The sequence below is a fragment of the Bombina bombina genome, chromosome 3 (genome assembly GCF_027579735.1).
Source record: "Bombina bombina isolate aBomBom1 chromosome 3, aBomBom1.pri, whole genome shotgun sequence".
NCBI classification, from domain to species: domain Eukaryota; kingdom Metazoa; phylum Chordata; class Amphibia; order Anura; family Bombinatoridae; genus Bombina; species Bombina bombina.
In genome coordinates, this window is record NC_069501.1 from 987,277,830 (window position 1) to 987,297,623 (window position 19,794).

Below are 19,794 nucleotides of genomic sequence, written 5' to 3' on the forward strand. Positions count from 1 at the left end.
ACATGTACTTTTGAACCATTGAGCTATGTGTGAGAAAACACTGCTGATGTAAGGAATTTTAGTTAGGTCAAAGGTAGCTATACATCAGATTGGAATATTTTGAGATCCTACATTACTCCTTTTTCCTGTCAGTCATAAATTTATTTAATATCTTCAAGGATATCTGACAAATGTGATGTACAACTTACAGGATGCCAGATGTTTTCCTTATCTTAGAAATGAGCTAATGACTACAGATTTCAATGTATTCTGAAATGTATATAACTGGCTAACTTGACCAATAAAGTTAGAGTTGTTCTGCAAACATATCCTTGTGTATTTTGTGGAACAGCCCTCCAAGTACTTGTAACAACTTTGCAGTGCAGATACCAGAGTCCTGAAGCAGAGGAGAACAAGAGGGTCGTGGTCCTAGAGGAGTCCTCTAACACTCATGATGTGCCCAAACTTTCCACATTTAAAACAGCGTCTCAAAAATCTCTGCTTTCCCTGACTCTCAGTTAGCATAGATATATTATTATGAGTAGCATTCTTATGCTTTGAGTCTTTAAACCAGTCTTTAAGTATATTAACAAAGTTGGTATAGGAGCTGGGATTTTGAAGAGTGATTCTTGTACTACTGTCAATTAATGTGCATTTATTTGCCATAGAATACAGAAAATCTGCATCATCTGGGGACATGTTAGGGCAGTCATAAGTTATCTTATACAGTGCAAGGTACTCAGTGCAAAACAAAATCGGGTCATCTCCTTCCTTTAAAATTGCATTTGCTATGGCACTGGTACCTCTGGCATCACGACAACACATAACATACTGTAATTCCTTTAATCTGTCCCCTGAATTTCCCCAGTTTGTATCATTATCAGGAGACACTCCTTTATGGGTGCCTACTGGTGCCCTTAGCTGTGCAGCTAATTGTGCTGGCAACCAGGCCCTGAGCAAAGCACAGGCATCTCTGTTGCCTAAATTATACTGAGTAGTAACAGCCTCTAACTTATTAGAAAGGATTACAGGTGGTGTGGAGGTGTCAAAGTGACCTAAAATATGGCACAAATTATTACGGTCTTGTATTGTAAGGGGAGCAGAGTTACTATGATTATTTACTTTAGTTTGTAATTGAGGTTTACTTTGTCTGCATTCTTTTTGAGGAGTTAGAATAGAGGGGACTTGGTTTAAAGTTAACAAAGGACTGTCAGGAATGTTAGGGGTTTGTCCATCTAGTTCTATAGTTTGACTTTCATTACCATCTACTTCTAAAGGACACACATGTGCTAGACTACTCCTGTAACAGTTGCATTTGTCTTGTATCCCCTGTGCTTTAAGAGACAAGATACATTGTTCCTTATTTAAAAGTTGTGATTCAGACTCCCATAAGTCTGCCTTAAGTGATGCAATAACATTTTCTCTCTGCATTTCCTTTTCTTCCATACATGTTACTAATTGCTCTCCCATTCCACACCTCACTTCACATTCATTAAGCCTCTCTTGTAGCTCAGCATTCAGTTTAGTAAGTTTGTCTATCTCTTCACTCAGTGTATCACACTCACATCTCTTTTCAGAGTGACTAGCAACAGCCATAATAGATTGACCAAGTTTATCCAGCTGTTCTATGATATCAGTTCTTTCTGCCTTCCATTCTAACTCTTTCTGTTCAGCAATCTCTTTTATTCTTGGAAACATACTCAGTAAATTACTTAGCTCTCTTTTTTCTATGTCTTTCTGAAACAGTTTTCTACTTAGTTCATTATTGTGCTTTTCACATTGTTTAATTACATTATAAAACTGACGTGTCAATGGATCTTCTGCACATGTAATAAATGTGACAGAGGCATATTTCTTAATGTATTTCTCAACCAGTTCCATTCTTACTAACAATACACACACCAGATTCACACAACACACTATACACAGTACAGATGTACACAATGATCACACAACAAACTATACACAGTACAGATGTACACATTGATCACACAACACACTATACACAGTACAGATGTACACACTGATCACACAACACACTATACACAGTACAGATGTACACACTGATCACACAACACACTATACACAGTACAGATGTACACACTGATCACACAACACACTATACACAGTAAAGATGTACACACTGATCACAAAACACACTATACAGGTACACATCTAACATCAACAAACCTTTTGCATTATTAGCCTAAAATCTAGACCTAGAGGGATCTCCTTTTGGGCTGCATGTAAAACTGGGCTATGCCTATTACACTTTACCCTCAGAGATGTCTGGTTACTCTCTTGTTTTCAGATTTTAGTAAACTTAATTCAGCAAGAAACAATTAATACATTTACTTTTCTGTAGCATACAGAGACATATCATAAACACAAAGAAACATATACTTACAGTACGTGCAGCTTTCTCTTTACACAGTGTCTTGTAGATCGCACACTTCCCACACAGATAGGTCCGGTCTGGCCTCTATTCACAAAGAGTTCTTGCAGCTCCAGTACTTCAGTTTAGCAAATTCGGCTGTAGTTCAACGTGGAATCTGGGGTGCCAAATGTAGAATCTGCTAACTTTTTAGTTACTATTTCCACACTAATATTACCTTTAGCTTAGGAAATCAGGACGCTGCTTGATAAAATTATTTCTTTTATTATACGGAAAATAAGTATTTACATAGAAACAAGTTGCTAACTAATGTAAGGAAAGGGAAGGTGGAAAAGGGGAGAGAGAGAGATGGAAGGGGAGAGGTGAGTGAGAAGAGAGCTTAGCTTAGCCTACAATGGCAACTAACTTATATAGTCATTTATTCTTTCACACAGTCCTGCCCACACCCAGCTATACATTTCTTCAGTCAGAGACTAGATGACATCATTAGATCAGGGGGGTAGAATGTGACGTCCTTAGGCTGTTGGTGATAGGAACTGAGATAAAATCAGGGCCTTGTACACCATCTGTGCTGAAGGGTTGTAAATTGCAAGGGTTGTAAAATGTCTTAGTGAATCCTGTGGTATCCTTTTGATCTATTGTTTACATACAGTGGTTCATCAGATTTCCAGCTAGGTTTCACTTATCTTTGTATTGTTACCTCTGAACTGGATAAGCTGGTACCTGTAGGTCAGTGTGCATTTAACCCTTTGTATCCTTGATTTTGTAGACAAATGTCCCTTAGCATTTTATTATTCAATAATGTCCATGGAAATAACAGTCTGATATTAAAGCTAGGTGTGTTCATAAAATACAACAGGAAGGGACAACAATTTCTCTACTAATGTTGTTAGAATTCACAACCTTAGGTAAAAATTGAAAAGAAGTCCGCAAAACTCCCTTATCCTGATGAAAAATCAGAAAAGGAGACTCACAAGAAAGAACAGATAGCTCAGAAACTCTTCTAGCAGAAGAGATAGCCAAAAGGAACAACACTTTCCAAGAAAGTAGTTTAATGTCCAAAGAATGCATAGGCTCAAATGGAGGAGCCTGTAAAGCTTTCAGAACCAAATTAAGACTCCAAGGAGGAGAAATTGATTTAATGACAGACTTAATATGAACTAAAGCTTGTACAAAACAGTGAATATCAGGAAGTATAGCACCTGCTACATCTTTGCAAGCCCCCAAAAAACTGCTACCTCACAGGAATTTAAATGACTTGGATCTCACAGACTTTTCCACTCAACTGAGTCCTCTTCTCTCTGACATTTCATCCCTCTCTTGTCCAAACCTCGTGACTCTACAATATAATTCGGCACTAAATTCAACACTTGACAAAACTGCACCCTCCACTCTTTGACGTACATCAATCTTCAGCGATGCTTACGGGCCGCTGAACGGCAGTGGAGGAAATTACGCACCTTTGCTGATTTCCAACATTATAAATTCATCCTTAAGTCCTACAACTCTGTGCTCAGCCTGGCAAAACAAGTCTATTTCTCCTCCCTTGTGTCATCTCACATATACAACCCCAGAAAACTGTTCTCAACCTTTCAAGGGACACTGTAAGTAAATATTTTCTATGCCTGTTACTAACTAACTACCCCAAATACGCTTTTTATCAATAGCATTTCATTAACATATCTCTACCGTATATCAGAAATCTTGTCTGCAAATTTAACTGTTTTCCAAACCCACTTCGTGGGTATCCTTTGCTCTGTACCAATCAGTTTACAATACCTAGGTTTCAAAATGGCGCTTTAAACACAAAGTTATTGGTTTAAGTATTTTGAAAATGCAGTGCTGAAAATAGTGGGCAGGATAATGTGACATAATCGGCGAATAAAAGATATAACTTTTAGAACGTTATGAAACTTTGTTTTGGAGAAAATATAGGTCAGTAGGTTTTAATTAATGTTTATTAACTTTAATATGTTAGTTGTTTAGCTTAAAAATTATAACAGAAAGTAATCCTTTAACTCCCTTCTACGTCCGCCTGCCCCCCCCGCCCACTACCAACCTCACTGCTCAAATTATTGCTGATCACTTAAAAAATAAAATTGACACCATTAGAAAAGAGATCTGCACCTCGCACCCCGCAAACCCAGCGATCCTACCCACCCCTTCTATTAACAAAAATCTATGCTATTTCCCTCCTGTAACAGAGGAAGAAGTCTCTGCACTCCTATCCTCGGCTCATCTCACAACCTGCCCACTTGACCCTATTCCTTCACGACTTATTCCCTCTCTCTCTGCTTCACTAACCCCTACCCTAACTCATCTGTTTAACCAATCTCTCACTGCTGGCACATTTCCTGACACTTTCAAGCATGTGTCAATCATACCAATCCTAAAAAAGCCCGCGCTTGAACCCTCCACGCCTTCTATTGACCGGTCTCCTTACTTCCCTTTGCTGCAAAATTATTGAAACGACTAGTCTATAATCGGCTAACTCAATTTCTCACAACTAACTCCTTACTTGATCCACTACAATCTGGTTTCCGCCCTAAACACTCAACAGAAACCACTCTTGCTAAAGTAACAAATAACCACCCCCCCCCACCTCGCCTTATTTTTTTTATGATTTTTCTCAAAGAAGTACAGCGACACATCCTCTTCCTAGCAGAATAATATGAGTATAAATGAACTTAATTTTTTATCCTGGAATGTGGGGGGAATAACATCTCCAATTAAAAGAAAAGCAATTATTAGACACCTAAACTCTCTTAATCCGCAAATAGTTTTCCTACAGGAAACGCATTTAAAACCAGAGGAAGCTCTAAAACTAAAATCTAGATGGGTAGGCAATGTAATATATTCACCATATTGTGGCAGGAAAAGGGGAGTGGTGATTTTATTTAATAAGAATTTGCAATGTGATATTCTCTCCCAAATTATAGATCAAGAAGGGAGATATATTATCTTAGAAGTACGGATACATGATCTAAAACTGGTCCTTTGTAATGTTTATGGCCCTAATAAACCCGAAAAAATTTTCTGGGAGAATTTGAAATCTAAGTTAATGTATTATAGTAATCAAGGAATAATTATCGGGGGAGATTTTAATATTGCTCATAGGCCTCGATTAGATAGGTTTAAATATGTTAACAAATCTGAGTTTGGGAAGAATCGGATCTTGTCCAAATTCATGATGGATCTTGGGCTCTCGAATGTCTGGCGTATACAATTCCCCGATATAAGAGCATTTACATGCGAATCCAAAACATTTAACACTCTTTCCCTTATAGATATGTTTCTGGTATCGGAACCTTTATTAAATCAAGTTATTAAAACAGGTATCAGAGATATAATTATTTCTGATCATGCAATCATCTCGCTACGAATCAAAACGGGTGTAAATTCCGGGCCTAACTTTTCTAGACTTTTCTTTCCCTGCTATCTAATAAATAACCTACAATTCACTAATTGGTTGCGAGAGAAATGGAATGAATATAAGAATAATAATATCTCCTTCTGGTTTAAACCAGAAATATTTTGGGAAGCATTTAAGGCGACCATTAGGGGTGAAATAAAAGCATATCTATGTAAGTTAAAAATAATTTGTAAGGCCCGAAAAACTCAATTAACAAATCAAATTAGGAATGCCTATGAGGTATATATTAGGGATCCTACTAAACAAACTTGGGATAACTATTCTGAGAAAAAAAATGAAAGGGATCTATATATTAAACATAAGACTACCCAAGAAGACTTAAAACTGAGAGCTAGATATCAAGGGAACTATGGGAGATCTGCTAGGTATCTTGCTAATCTAATTAAACATAGACAGAGTAATAGAAGAATTAATAAAATTAGAGTAGCAGGTAAAAATATCACCAACCCTGCGGAAATTAAAGAAGCCTTTTATGAATTTTATAAAGAGATCTATAAGAAAGAGGAAATAAATGATCAAAATAAATTAAATTTCTGGAATAGTCTTAAAATACCCAAGATATCTAGTCAAGAGCTCGAGTTATTAAATGCACCGATTACAGTGGAAGAAGTTGCAAAGCAGATTAAGGCGGCTAAAACCTCTAAGGCACCTGGCCCTGACCAATTGCCAATGGAATTATATAAAATTCTTCTGGAATATGTTCCGGAAACTCTGGTGAAGCTGTTCAATTCTTATTACATAGAAAATAAGAAACCATCTAGATATTTTTCGGCATCTTTAATTACCCTCTTACCGAAAAAGAATAAAGATCCAGAAAACATGGCAGCATATAGGCCTATATCACTATTAAATTGTGACTATAATATTCTCACATCAATTTTAGCAAATAGATTGAAAAGTTGTATTGGAAATCTGGTCCATGCGGATCAAGTGGGTTTCATGCCAGGTAGAAATGTGTCCAAAATCATACGCCGAGTCTTGACAGTTTTGGATTTTTTCTGGTTAGAAAATAAGGGCAAAACATGTCGAGAAAGATATAATATGGCCTTAGTGGCGATCGATGCTGAAAAGGCTTTTGATCTCATTAACTGGGATCATCTATTTTGTTCTCTAGCAACTTTTGGTTTTATGGGTAATTTCCTAACAATGATCCATACAATCTATCAAAACCCAATTTCTAATCTATTAATAAATTCTGAACCTTCTCCAGATATTATTTTGGGTAAAGGCACACGACAGGGCTGCCCACTTTCACCTCTTTTGTTTAACTTGGCGTTAGAGCCTTTTGCGGTGAAATTAAGGCAAGACTTATCAGGGATAATGATTGGTAAAAATAAAATCGTGCTTACTTTATATGCGGATGACTTACTTCTATTTATGAATGAATCAGATCTATCCATACAACATTTTTTGACCCTTGCTAAACAATTTGGGTCCTTCGCGGGCTATAGGATCAACCCAGAAAAATCCGAAATCTTATGGTTTACTCAAAATGATACTCCACCGGGTAGATATCCATTTAAAATGGTAGATTCGATAAATTACCTAGGGATAAAAATTCATAAAGACCCCAATGCATGGTATGATTTGAATTTCACACCGTATTTTCTCAAATACAAACAAGAACTGGACAGGTGGAACTCGCTTCCAATTTCGCTATCTGCGTGAGTTGCCATGATTAAGACTCTCTTCTTCCCCCAGCTTCTCTATTTACTTCAAAATTTGACGCTTCTGATTAAAAGTAAAGATGTAACCATATTTAATAACCTTACAGCAGGGTTCCTATGGAACCAAAAACGCAGACGGATATCTATACAAAATCTAGCTTTACATACAAATATGGGAGGCTTGGCACTTCCAAATCTCAAATATTATAACTTAGCCATATTAAGTAAATACATTCTCGATTGGATCACGGAAACAGAGTATACAACCAATCTACACCTGGAAATGGAAATTGTATCTTCATTCAGTCTGAGAGCTTTGATTCATTTGGATAAGAGGGAGCTACCTAAACGGCTGGTTAAGATGGGGACTCTGCTGAACCCTATCTTGGCCTGGCATAAATTGTGTCATGAGCTAAGGATTAATTGGAAATCCTCTAAATATCTGCCCATTCAAGGCAACCCTAAATTTCCAGCGGGAATTTTGTATTAGGACCTTTAAAGTATGGTTTAATAAAGGATTACAGGATGTGATCCAAATCAGGGATAATAGGTTAGATATAGCTAAGTCGTTTCTAGATCTTCAGAGTGAATTTGGGATCCATAAACATAGCTTCTATGCATACTTGCAACTGAGACACTTGTATGAAGAATTGTGGCAGGACAATAAAACTGATTGGAAGCTTGGAGATATTGATATAATAATTAAAATTTACAGACAAGGTATCAGGTCTATTTCTCCCTTATACAATTTATTGATCCAGAAAGCTGGCCAGGCCCGACTTGAAGTTTTAGCTGAGAAATGGAAAATATATTTCCCCCAGCTTACTTCGCTAGAAATCGAAGATAGTTTTAAAAGAATAGGGAAAACTACTAGTATAATATCTTGGAGAGAATCGCATTGCAAACTTCTTAATTTGATATACGTTACTCCTGCACACCTTAAAAAATGGTATCCTCTTGATAACAATGTTTGTTTGAAGTGTGGGAATTTGAATGCAGATATTATGCATTGCTTCTGGAAATGTCCAATAATCTATTAGTTTTGGAATAAGATAAATTTCTGGTTAGCTCTTAGTTTAGAAGTCCCATATAAGATAGGCCCATTAGAGGTTTTCCTCCTGTGTAAACCCTCGGAAAATAAACATTACAAGACAATCAACACAATTATATTAATTGCCCGTAATACAATTTTATTAAACTGGAAATCTAATAGATTTATATCTTTTCAAAAATACAAATCAGTGGTGGGCAATACAATTATTATAGAACAATATTCTAGTGATCTATTTATAGAAGGGAATTTGAAGAAATATCTGCAAAAATGGCTGGGTATAATAAAATCATATTCCCCCTTAATCCAAGAGCAATTAATCTTGGGTATAAAGAAAACAACTTTTTTTGACATTTTGGTGCAGTTAGGTAGTTTACCACCTGAATGGGCGTAAACTTCTCACAGAAGGTGACTAATCATAAAATACTTGGATATTTGGAATGAGAATGGGGGTGGGAGAAGTGGAGGAATCCTTTTCCCTTTTTTTTTTTTTTTGTGTTTTGTTTTATTTTGTTTTGTTTTAATTAGTTTGATTTGGGGGGGCAGGCCAATACAATAATAAAAACACGCCAACATCAACCCAATGTTAATGCAAAATTGAAATAAGAAAGGAGTGAGAAAGGGAGAAAAATGCTAGGCAAAGTAAAACTATATATTCAGATAATCAAGCTGACACAAATAGTTATATATGTTCATTTTTTCTTTCCTTTTCTCTTTTCCTTCCGAGCTATCTGATATAGTATTTGTTAAGTTTTGGTTCAAATTACCGTGCGTGGTAAGATTAATATGTGCATGTAACAAAAAAAATTCTGCTACAGATAATGTCTGGATATTTTGTTGGTTTATAAATAAATAATAATTAAAAAAAAGTAACAAATAACGTGTTATCAGCTAAAGCAAAAGGCCATTACTCCTTACTAATTCTTCTTGACCTGTCCGCAGCTTTTGATACAGTTGACCATCCTCTCCTCTTAAAAATACTACATTCATTTGGCATCCGAGACACAGCCCTCTCCTGGTTTGCATCATATCTTTCAAACCGCTCATTTTCAGTTTCCTTTAACAACATATCTTGTGATCCTATGCCTCTCTCAGTTGGAGTACCGCAAGGCTCTGTCTTGGGTCCCTTGCTTTTCTCTCTTTATACATCCTGCCTTGGAAAACTTATAGCCTCCTTTGGATTCCAGTACCACCTATATGCTGATACCCAAATCTATCTTTCCTCTCCTGATATCTCTCCCTCTTTACTCAACCAGATTTCTGACTGCCTCTCTGCAATTTTCTCTTGGATGTCTTCACACTACCTCCAACTCAATCTGTCCAAAACTGAGCTGCTTCTTATCCCCCCCTCTTCGAGGCATCCGACACCTGACATTTCTCTGATGGTTGGAGACTCTATTCTCAACACCTCACCCCAGGTCCATTGCCTTGGGGTCACATCAGACTCAGAACTCACATTCAACCCACATATACAAACGCTTACCAAATCCTGCCGTTCACACCTACGCAACATTTCCAGAATTCGTCCCTTCCTTACTCAAAAAACTACAAAAATACTTATTCATTCCCTCATCCTGTCACGCATTGATTATTGCAATCTACTCTTAATTGGCCTTCCAAAACACTGCCTCTCCTCCCTCCAATCTATTATGAATGCTTCTGCTAGACTCATCCACCTAAGTCGACGATCTACTTCAGCTGCTCCGCTCTGCCAGTCTCTACACTGGCTCCCCATACACTCCAGAATACAATTTAAAGTATTAGCCCTAACCTACAAAGCACTCAACAGTCTAACTCCCAACTATATTTCCTCTCTCATTGTGAAATACTCCCCATCCCGTCCTCTTCGATCAACCTCTGACCTACGTCTCTACACTCCTGTTATCTCTACATCCCACTCCCGCCTCCAAGACTTCACACATGCTGCTCCTGTCCTCTGGAACTCTCTACCCCGCTCCATCAGACTGTCTCCAACCTTGTATAGCTTCAGACGATCCTTGAAAACCCACCTATTCAGAGAGTCTTACCATCTCTCCTCCATCCTGCATCCGAACCAAGGTAATACATGTACATGAACTGCCTGACTCACTGCTGCAAATACAACCGATGTAACAAGCTACCCCAACCTTATGTCTCTGCACCCTAAACCTATAGACTGTGAGCTCTCCGGAGCAGTGCCCTATTCCTCCTGTGCTAGATTTGTTTAGTCTTTTTATGTTTTGTATTGTATCACAAATCTTTGTCATTGTATACCCCTATCATTGTACCCAGAGCTATGGAATTTGGCGGCGCTATACAAATAAATGATAATAATAATAATAATAATAATAACTGGACATCCGAACCAGATCCGCATACCAAAACCTGTGTGGCCATGCTGGAGCCACCAGCAACACAAAAGACTGTTCCATGATGATTTTGGAGATCACTCTTGGAAGGAGAAATAGAGGCGGGAAGATGTAAGCAGGATGATAACACCAAGGAAGTGTTAGTGCATCCACTGCTTCCACCTGAACATCCCTGGACCATGACAGGTATCTGGGAAGTTTCTTGTTTAGATGAGAGGCCATGAGATCTATCTCTGGAAGACCCCACATCTGAACAATCTGAGAAAACACATCTGGATGGAGAGACCACTCCCCTGGATGTAAAGTCTGGCGGCTGAGATAATCCGCCTCCCAATTGTCTACACCTGGGATATGCACCGCAGAGATTAGACAGGAGCTGGATTCCGCCCAAGCAAGTATCCGAGATACTTCTTTCATAGCTTGGGGACTGTGAGTCCCACCCTGATGATTGACATAAGCCACAGTTGTGATATTGTCTTTCTGAAAACAAATGAACGGTTCTCTCTTTAGCAGAGGCCAAGACTGAAGAGCCCTAAGAATTGCACGGAGTTCTAAAATATTTATTGGTAATCTCGCCTCTTGAGATTTCCAAACCCCTTGTGCTGTCAGAGATCCCCAAACAGCTCCCCAACCTGAAAGACTCGCATCTGTTGAGATCACAGTCCAGGTTGGCCGAACAAAGGAAGCCCCTTGAACCAAACGATGGTGATCTATCCACCATGTCAAAGATTGTCGTACATTGGGATTCAAGGATATTAATTGTGATATATTTGTATAATCCCTGCACCATTGATTCAGCATGCAAAGCTGTAGAGGTCTCATGTGAAAACGAGCAAAGGGGATCGCGTCCGATGCTGCAGTCATGAGACCTAAAACTTCCATGCACATAGCCACTGAAGGGAATGACTGAGACTGAAGGTGCCGGCATGCTGCAACCAATTTTAAACGTCTCTTATCTGTTAGAGACAGAGTCATGGACACTGAATCTATCTGGAAGCCTAAAAAGGTGACCCTTATCTGAGGAATCAAGAAACTTTTTGGTAAATTGATCCTCCAACCATGTTTCCGAAGAAACAACACTAGTTGATTTGTGTGAGATTCTGCAGTATGTAAAGACTGAGCTAGTACCAAGATATCGTCCAAATAAGGAAACACCGCAATACCCTGTTCTCTGATTACAGATAGTAGGGCACCCAGAACCTTTGAAAAGATTCTTGGAGCTGTTGCTAGGCCAAATGGAAGAGCAACAAATTGGTAATGCTTGTCTAGAAAAGAGAATCTCAGAAACTGATAGTGTTCTGGATGAATCGGAATATGAAGGTATGCATCCTGCAAGTCTATTGTGGACATATAATGTCCTTGCTGAACAAAAGGCAGAATAGTCCTTATAGTCACCATCTTGAAAGTTGGTACTCTTACATAACGATTCAAAATTTTTAGATCCAGAACTGGTCTGAATAAATTTTCTTTCTTTGGTACAATGAATAGGTTTGAATAAAACCCCAAACCTTGTTCCTGAGGAGGAACTGGCATGATTACCCCTGAAGACTCCAGATCTGAAACACACTTCAGAAAAGCCTGAGCTTTTACTGGATTTACAGGGATGCGTGAGAGAAAAAATCTTCTCATAGGAGGTCTTATTTTGAATCCTATTCGATACCCCTGAGAGACAATGCTCTGAATCCAATGATTTTGGACAGATTTTATCCAAAAATCCTTGAAAAACCTTAATCTGCCCCCTACCAGCTGAGCTGGAATGAGGGCTGCACCTTCATGCGGACTTAGGGGCAGACTTTGGTTTCCTAAATGGCTTGGATTTATTCCAATTAGAGGAAGGCTTCCAACTGGAAGCAGATTCCTTGGGAGGAGGATTGAGTTTTTGTTCCTTATTTTGACAAAAGAAACGAAAACGGTTAGAAGCCTTAGATTTACCCTTAGGTTTTTTATCCTGAGGCAGAAAAACTCCTTTTCCTCCAGTGATAGTTGAAATAATAGAATCCAACTGAGAACCAAATAAATTACTACCTTGGAAAGAAAGAGATAGTAATCTAGATTTAGATGTCATATCAGCATTCCAAGATTTAAGCCACAAAGCTCTTCTAGCTAAAACAGCTAAAGACATGGATCTAACATCAATTTTGATAATATCAAAAATGGCATCACAAATAAAATTATTAGCATGTTGCAGTAAGCGAGTAATGCTAGATATGTCAGGATCCAAATCTTGTTGCGCTAAATTCTCCAACCAAAAGGTTGAGAGAGCCGCAACATCAGCCAAAGAAATAGCAGGTCTGAGAAGATGACCTGAATATAAATAGGCCTTCCTTAGATAGGATTCAAGCTTCCTATCTAACGGATCCTTAAAGGAAGTACTATCTTCCATAGGAATAGTGGTACGTTTAGCAAGAGTAGAAATAGCCCCATCAACTTTGGGGATTTTTTCCCAAAACTCTATAGATTTTGCTGGTAAAGGATACAATTTTTTAAACCTTGAAGAAGGAATAAAAGAAGTACCTGGCTTATTCCATTCCCTAGAAATCATATCAGAAATAGCCTCAGGAATAGGAAAAACCCCTGGGGAAACCACAGGAGGTTTAAAAACAGCATTTAAACGTTTATTAGACTGAACGTCAATAGGACTGGTTACCTCAATATCCAAAGTAATTAACACTTCTTTTAATAAAGAACGCATATACTCTATTTTAAATAAATAAGTAGATTTGTCAGTGTCAATGTCTGAGGAAGGATCTTCTGTATCAGATAGATCCTCATCAGAAGAGGATAAATTATTATGTTGCTGGTCATTTGAAATTTCATCAGCTAAATGAGAAGTTTTAAAAGACCTTTTACGTTTATTTGAAGGTGGAAATGCAGACAAAGCCTTCAGAATAGAATCAGATACAAATTCTTTAAAATTTACAGGTATATCATGTACATTAGAAGTTGAAGGAACTGCAACTGGCAATGTACTATTACTGATGGAAACACTATCTGCATGTAAAAGTTTATCATGACAACTATTACAAATGACAGTCGGTGGAATAATTTCTACACTTTTACAACAAATGCACTTAGCTTTAGTAGAACCGGTCAGGCAGCCATGTTCCAGCAGAAACTTCAGAGACAGGATCAGATTGGGACATCTTGCTCAATGTAAGAGAAAAAACAACATATAAAGCAAAATTATCTATTTCCTTATATGACAGTTTCAGGAATGGGAAAAAATGCAAAAGCATAGGCCTCTGATAGAGAAAAAAGCAAGAGGCAAACATTAATGGGGTATTGAAATAATGCAAAAAATGCGGTGCCAAGTATGACGCACAACGTAACGTAAACTTTTTTGGCGCCAAAAATAACCGGAAATGACACATTCGCGTCACTAATGACGCCGCCGTGTGAAAGGTCTCGGCGTCACGTATGACGCCGGAAATGACGAAGTTGCGTCATAGAGGTCTTTTTCCGCGCCAAAAAAAATTTGCGCCACGAATGACGCAATAAAGTTTAGCATTTGATGCACCCGCGGGCCTAATACCCGCAATTGCAAGAAAGTAGTCAATTGAAAAAAAGACTAAACCCCAGGTAAGAAATAAATTTCTTAAAATGTTTAAATTCCCCAAATATGAAACTGACAGTCTGCTGAAGGAAATACATGAACCTGACTCATGGCAAATATAAGTACAATACATATATTTAGAACTTTATATAAATGCATAAAGTGCCAAACCATAGCTGAGAGTGTCTTAAGTAATAAAAAACATACTTACCAAAAGACACCTATCCACATATAGCAGATAGCCAAACCAGTACTAAAACAGTTATTAGTAGAGGTAATGGTAAATTGAGAGTATATTGTCGATCTGAAAAGGGAGGTAGGAGATGGATCTCTACGACCGATAACAGAGAACCCATGAAAAAGACCCCCGTTAGAGAAATCATCATATTCAATAGGTGATACTCCCTTCACGTCCCTCTGACATTCGCTGTACTCTGAGAGGAATCGGGCTTCAACAATGCTGAGAAACGCATATCAACGTAGAAATCTTAGCACAAACTTACTTCACCACCTCCATAGGAGGCAAAGTTTGTAAAACTGAATTGTGGGTGTGGTGAGGGGTGTATTTATAGGCATTTTGAGGTTTGGGAAACTTTGCCCCTCCTGGTAGTATTGTATATCCCATATGTCACTAGCTCATGGACTCTTGCCAATTACATGAAAGAAATTGTATGCTGTGTCTGAATCACAAAACATTTTTTGGAGGTTTCATATCCCTTTAAGTCTGAAAATAAAAGGGACACTGAACCCAAATTTTTTAATTTGTGATTCAGATAGAGCATGCAATTTTAAGCAACTTTCTAATTTACTCCTATTATCATTTTTCTTCGTTCTCTTGCTTTATTTATTTGAAAAAGAATGCATCTAAGCTTTTTGTTTATTCAGAACTCTGGACAGAACTTTTTTATTGGTGGGTAAATTTATCCACAGATCAGCAAGAACAACCCAGGTTGTTCACCAAAAATGGGCCGTCATTTTAACTTACATTCTTGCATTTCAAATAAAGATACCAAGAGAATGAAGAAAATTTGATAATAGGAGTAAATTAGGAAGTTACTTAAAATATCATGCTCTATCTGAATCACAAAAGAAATAATTTGGGTTCAGTGTCCCTTTAAGGCCAATCACGTTGGGTGGAAGTTAGCTGGTCCCCCCACTTTCACAACAGATTATTTGGATCTATGTATGTTTTTTTACCAATGCCGAGCTCAGTAACTTACCATATACTTATGTACAGTATTTCCTTTAACAAATGTATCTTATAGCCGCGCTGTAGTGCAGTGCTACAGTTTTAAAGTAAACTAGTATGCATAGTGTGTCTCTAAAAATAAACCTTAGCAACTTACAAAAGAAAACGAAGACGTCACGAACAGGATTCGAACCTGTGCGGGGAAACCCCATTGGATTTCGAGTCCAACGCCTTAACCACTCGGCCACCGTGACTGTAGAGGAGCGCTGCACAAAGCTTTCTGAAACAGAGTGCAAGGTGGCGTCATCGTACCAATGAGTATTACGCTCAGACACGGCATAATCCAATAATAACGTTTCATCTACTGGCAGTAAATACATTAACCCACTCTACATACAAAATAAATGATGTTTGAAATATTTGCTTGTTTATATATTTATTGATCTGCACATATATTCGATAATAATTGTGTTTTTGTTTGGGAAAGATGAGATAATCTTAAAATGACACGAGTTCAAATCCCACTAGAAATATATTATGACCCTATAAAACAGTTTAATGCAGGTACTGGTTTTAATTATGAAAAATGTAGCAACAATGTCGTTATGTTTGTCAGTTTATAGAAATAAATGATAGAACGCTGAAAACATGTACGTTGTCATTCATGATAGTAATATCAATGCAACATGAGCTGTCAGACCTATTCTGAGTGAGATCATATTGTATCGATACTACATTAGGAATCTGTGTCCCATAATATCAGATATAGAAACGTGTATAATCTGCTAGCTAATGGTAGATTTTACAATATGGAGAGTTGTGATTAGTTACAATGTTTCTATATAAACTAATGGGCACTCGGCTAAATACAGTTCCCAAGACAGTTTTTTTGCGGTTCTCTCCACTAGGTGTCTCACAGGGCTGTGGTGCCTGTTCGCGTCTCTCACTCTCCAGCGCTGCTGTACCTTTTGCTGTCCGCAAGGTACCCTTGCACTGCAGTTGCCTTTTTGGCCGCTAGGTGCTCCCCTAACACTCGGGTTGGCTTGGCTGTACCGGGCAAGCTGGCAGAAGATGGCGGTGCGGAAGAAGGACGGGGGCCCAAATGTGAAATATTACGAGGCATCTGACACCATAACTCAGTTCGACAACGTGCGGCTTTGGCTGAGCAAAAACTACAAGAAGGTACCAGAAGAGAGGGCACAGTGTTCAAAGGGAAGACAAACCTCTAGCGCTTTCCCTGCTTAGCACCCTTGAAACAAAGAGCCGGGGGACACCGGGGTCTGAGAAAGGCCCGTATTGCACCCCGGCCTCGCCTTGCCCTTTTGACTGTGCAGAGAGAATTGATCCGTTGACTGGTGTCAGGAAAATGTCAAGGCATCATAAGGCCCGAAGTCGTTTCCCTTTATTATAATGTGTGGGCCGAGGGTCTTTGCCTTTGTGGGCGTCGTGATTCATTGTCACTGTCATAGAGATACAGTAAATACGACCTAATTATTGCCAGGCACGTGAGCCGATACAGGACATTAATTAGGGTTACATGTCTCAAATAATACACAGTGTAGGTAACATCCTTAGGAATAGCCTGGTCTGCCCCAGTCACAGCTGTCATGTCACACACAGGTTATCCTGCAGGCAATCACATCATGTGACTGATGTCCTTATTTACCCTGTCACAGGTTCTCTGGACCTTCACTTAATACATTCACAGTGTATGCATGTGATATATATATATATATATATATATATATATATATATATATATATATATATACATGTGATATATATATATATATATATATATATATATAAACCCCACAGTAAAAGTGGTGCAATTAATGCGTTATGCTTAACTCCTTGGTTGCCATGGCTGCAACACATTGCACAGCAAACTGTTGCTTCCTTCTTTTGCAGCCAACAATTAAAACATAAATAAGTTGTAATTCAAGAATACAAGCTCATTGGCTGTAATGAGATGATGTTGTTCATCATCTATTTCCAACATAATATTATCATACCTGGTAGTGGGAAAAAAAACCTAATTGACCTTGTATTGTCAGTAAATAACACTAAAAAGTTTGTTTTATTGTTGATGCTGGTACCACTCCCTACTCAGGTGGAGGAATAAAATATACAATATTTTGGATACCAAAGATAACAGGCCTACTACTCCTGATGTGAGTATTAGCATAGTAATGGCATCTCTTGGGACACAGTGAAGAAAGAGTAACACAGTGGTTTGTTATGTTTACACATCAGCGTGGCCTGTAGCTTGTGCAGTAGCAGCACGTGTCTGTCTGGTTATGATCCTCAGACTTACCTTTGACCTACTGTCCTATGAGTCAGTAAGTGAATTTGTTCAGTATTCTGTACTAACTCATTTTCTCTGGTCTAAAAATGAAAGTGATTATATGGTGCATTTATTGCCAGTTAGCTACAATGTTCTCTGCAAATAAATGTTTATTTACCTATCTGATTAAAATCAGAGAACACCCCTTATACAATTTATCATTAATGTTGGGCGTGTTTTGTTCCTTCTCTTAGTTTTTGTGTGCAGTTTTACAATGCTATACTTGTCTGGAAAACAATATTTTGAAATATATATATTGCAGTCCATCCAGTTGTTTAAAGGGACATAAAACCAAAAATATTCTTTCATGATTGAGATTGATTATACATTTTTAAACAACTTTCCAATTTACTTCTGGGCATACAAGTTCAGCCACCAATCAGCAGCTAGCTCCAAGCTCCTTAGCCTATCTAGATATCCTTTTTTTAACAAAAGATACAAAGAGAATGAATCAAATTAGATAATAGAAGTAAAATGTAAAGTTGTTTAAAATTGCATGCTCTATCTAAATCATGAAAGAAAAATGTTGTATTTCATGTCCCTTTAAAGATATCTATCTGTATTGTAATTAGTGTTTGAATTAAAAAAAGTGCAACATTTTCAGCTGCTAATCACCGTGCATGTCTTGCTTGGAATGGCACAGTATCTGTTGCACAACTTTACTATGTGTGCAGGCGTAAGACACACAATGACAAATAAGCATTCAGCTAATACTAATATGCTCTAACAACTACATTATTTTATTATCACTGTTTTCTAGATGCTTTGCATTAGACAATTGCACAAAAGAACCAGTGTTAAGCCATTAGGGACACTGAGCCCAATTTTTTTTCTTTCATGATTCAGATAGACCATGCAACTTTATAATTTACCCCTATTATCAATTTTTCTTCATTCTCTTGCTATCTTTATTTTAAAAGCAGTAATGTAAATCTTAGCAGCCAGCCGATTTTAGGTTCAGCACCATGGATAGCGCTTGCTGATTGGAGGCTTACATTAACCCACCAATAAGCAAGCATAACCCAGGTTCTCAACCAAAAATGGGCCGGCTCCTATGCATCACATTCCTGCTTTTTAAATAATGATTGCAAGAGAACAAAGACAATTTGATAATAGGAGTAAATTAGAAAGTTGCTTAAAATTGCATGCTCTATCTGAATCATGAAATAAAACATTTGGGTTTAGTGTCCCTTTATCATCCTAATTACATTTGTTCAGTGGAGGCTTTTTAATTTTCAGGATAACGCTGGAGCTTATCAAAGACAAGTTGCTGGCAATATTGGCAGTGGCTTCAGCCAGCAAGGAAGCCCCTATTCCAGGACCACCCTATGTGAGCACAGCTTACTTAGCAACTCATCTATTTTTGGGCAGGGATATCCTGAAATCCTGAATTTTCATTGGCTTAGATGGATTTGTGACATTGTTACTAATTTATTTGTCATTGTTTTGCGAGCCAAAGGACCAGATGACAATTTAATAACCTTCCACATTTTAAAGGGACGTGGAAGTCAAACATTTTATCAATGAATCTTATACGTTGTACAGTTTAAAAAATACTCCACAATTTACTTAGGTTATCACAATAACCTCTTTCACTTGACATCCTTTGTTTTAACTGTTCTCCTTACCACAAGAGCATAATTATGTAGGCTCAGGAACATGGTGTGTCTTGAACACTATATGACAGCAGTGTGTGCAACAATGTTTGTAAGAATGTTTTACATACATTTCTCAAGACACATGTCTGTCTCAGTATGCCCTCATGGAAACAGGCTCAATTTCACAAAGGGAACCCAAGAGAAAGAGGTTAATTTAATTGTATTTTTTTAATT

At 37.9% G+C, this 19,794-nt stretch overlaps 1 protein-coding gene and 1 non-coding gene across 2 annotated transcripts in view; one reads left to right on the forward strand and one right to left on the reverse strand.

The window, feature by feature from the left end:
• Positions 1–15,787: 15,787 nt before the first annotated feature.
• On the reverse strand, positions 15,788–15,869 carry TRNAS-CGA (transfer RNA serine (anticodon CGA)). Its single transcript has one exon. It is a non-coding gene; the product is annotated as a tRNA-Ser (tRNA).
• Positions 15,870–16,641: 772 nt separating this feature from the next.
• The window catches only part of SMARCC2 (SWI/SNF related, matrix associated, actin dependent regulator of chromatin subfamily c member 2), a 422,396-nt gene continuing 419,243 nt past the window's right edge, over positions 16,642–19,794 (forward strand). Inside the window, 1 exon segment of the mRNA XM_053708105.1 lies at positions 16,642–16,797. Within this exon segment, the coding sequence (XP_053564080.1) occupies positions 16,687–16,797 (111 nt within the window). The 5' untranslated portion in view covers positions 16,642–16,686.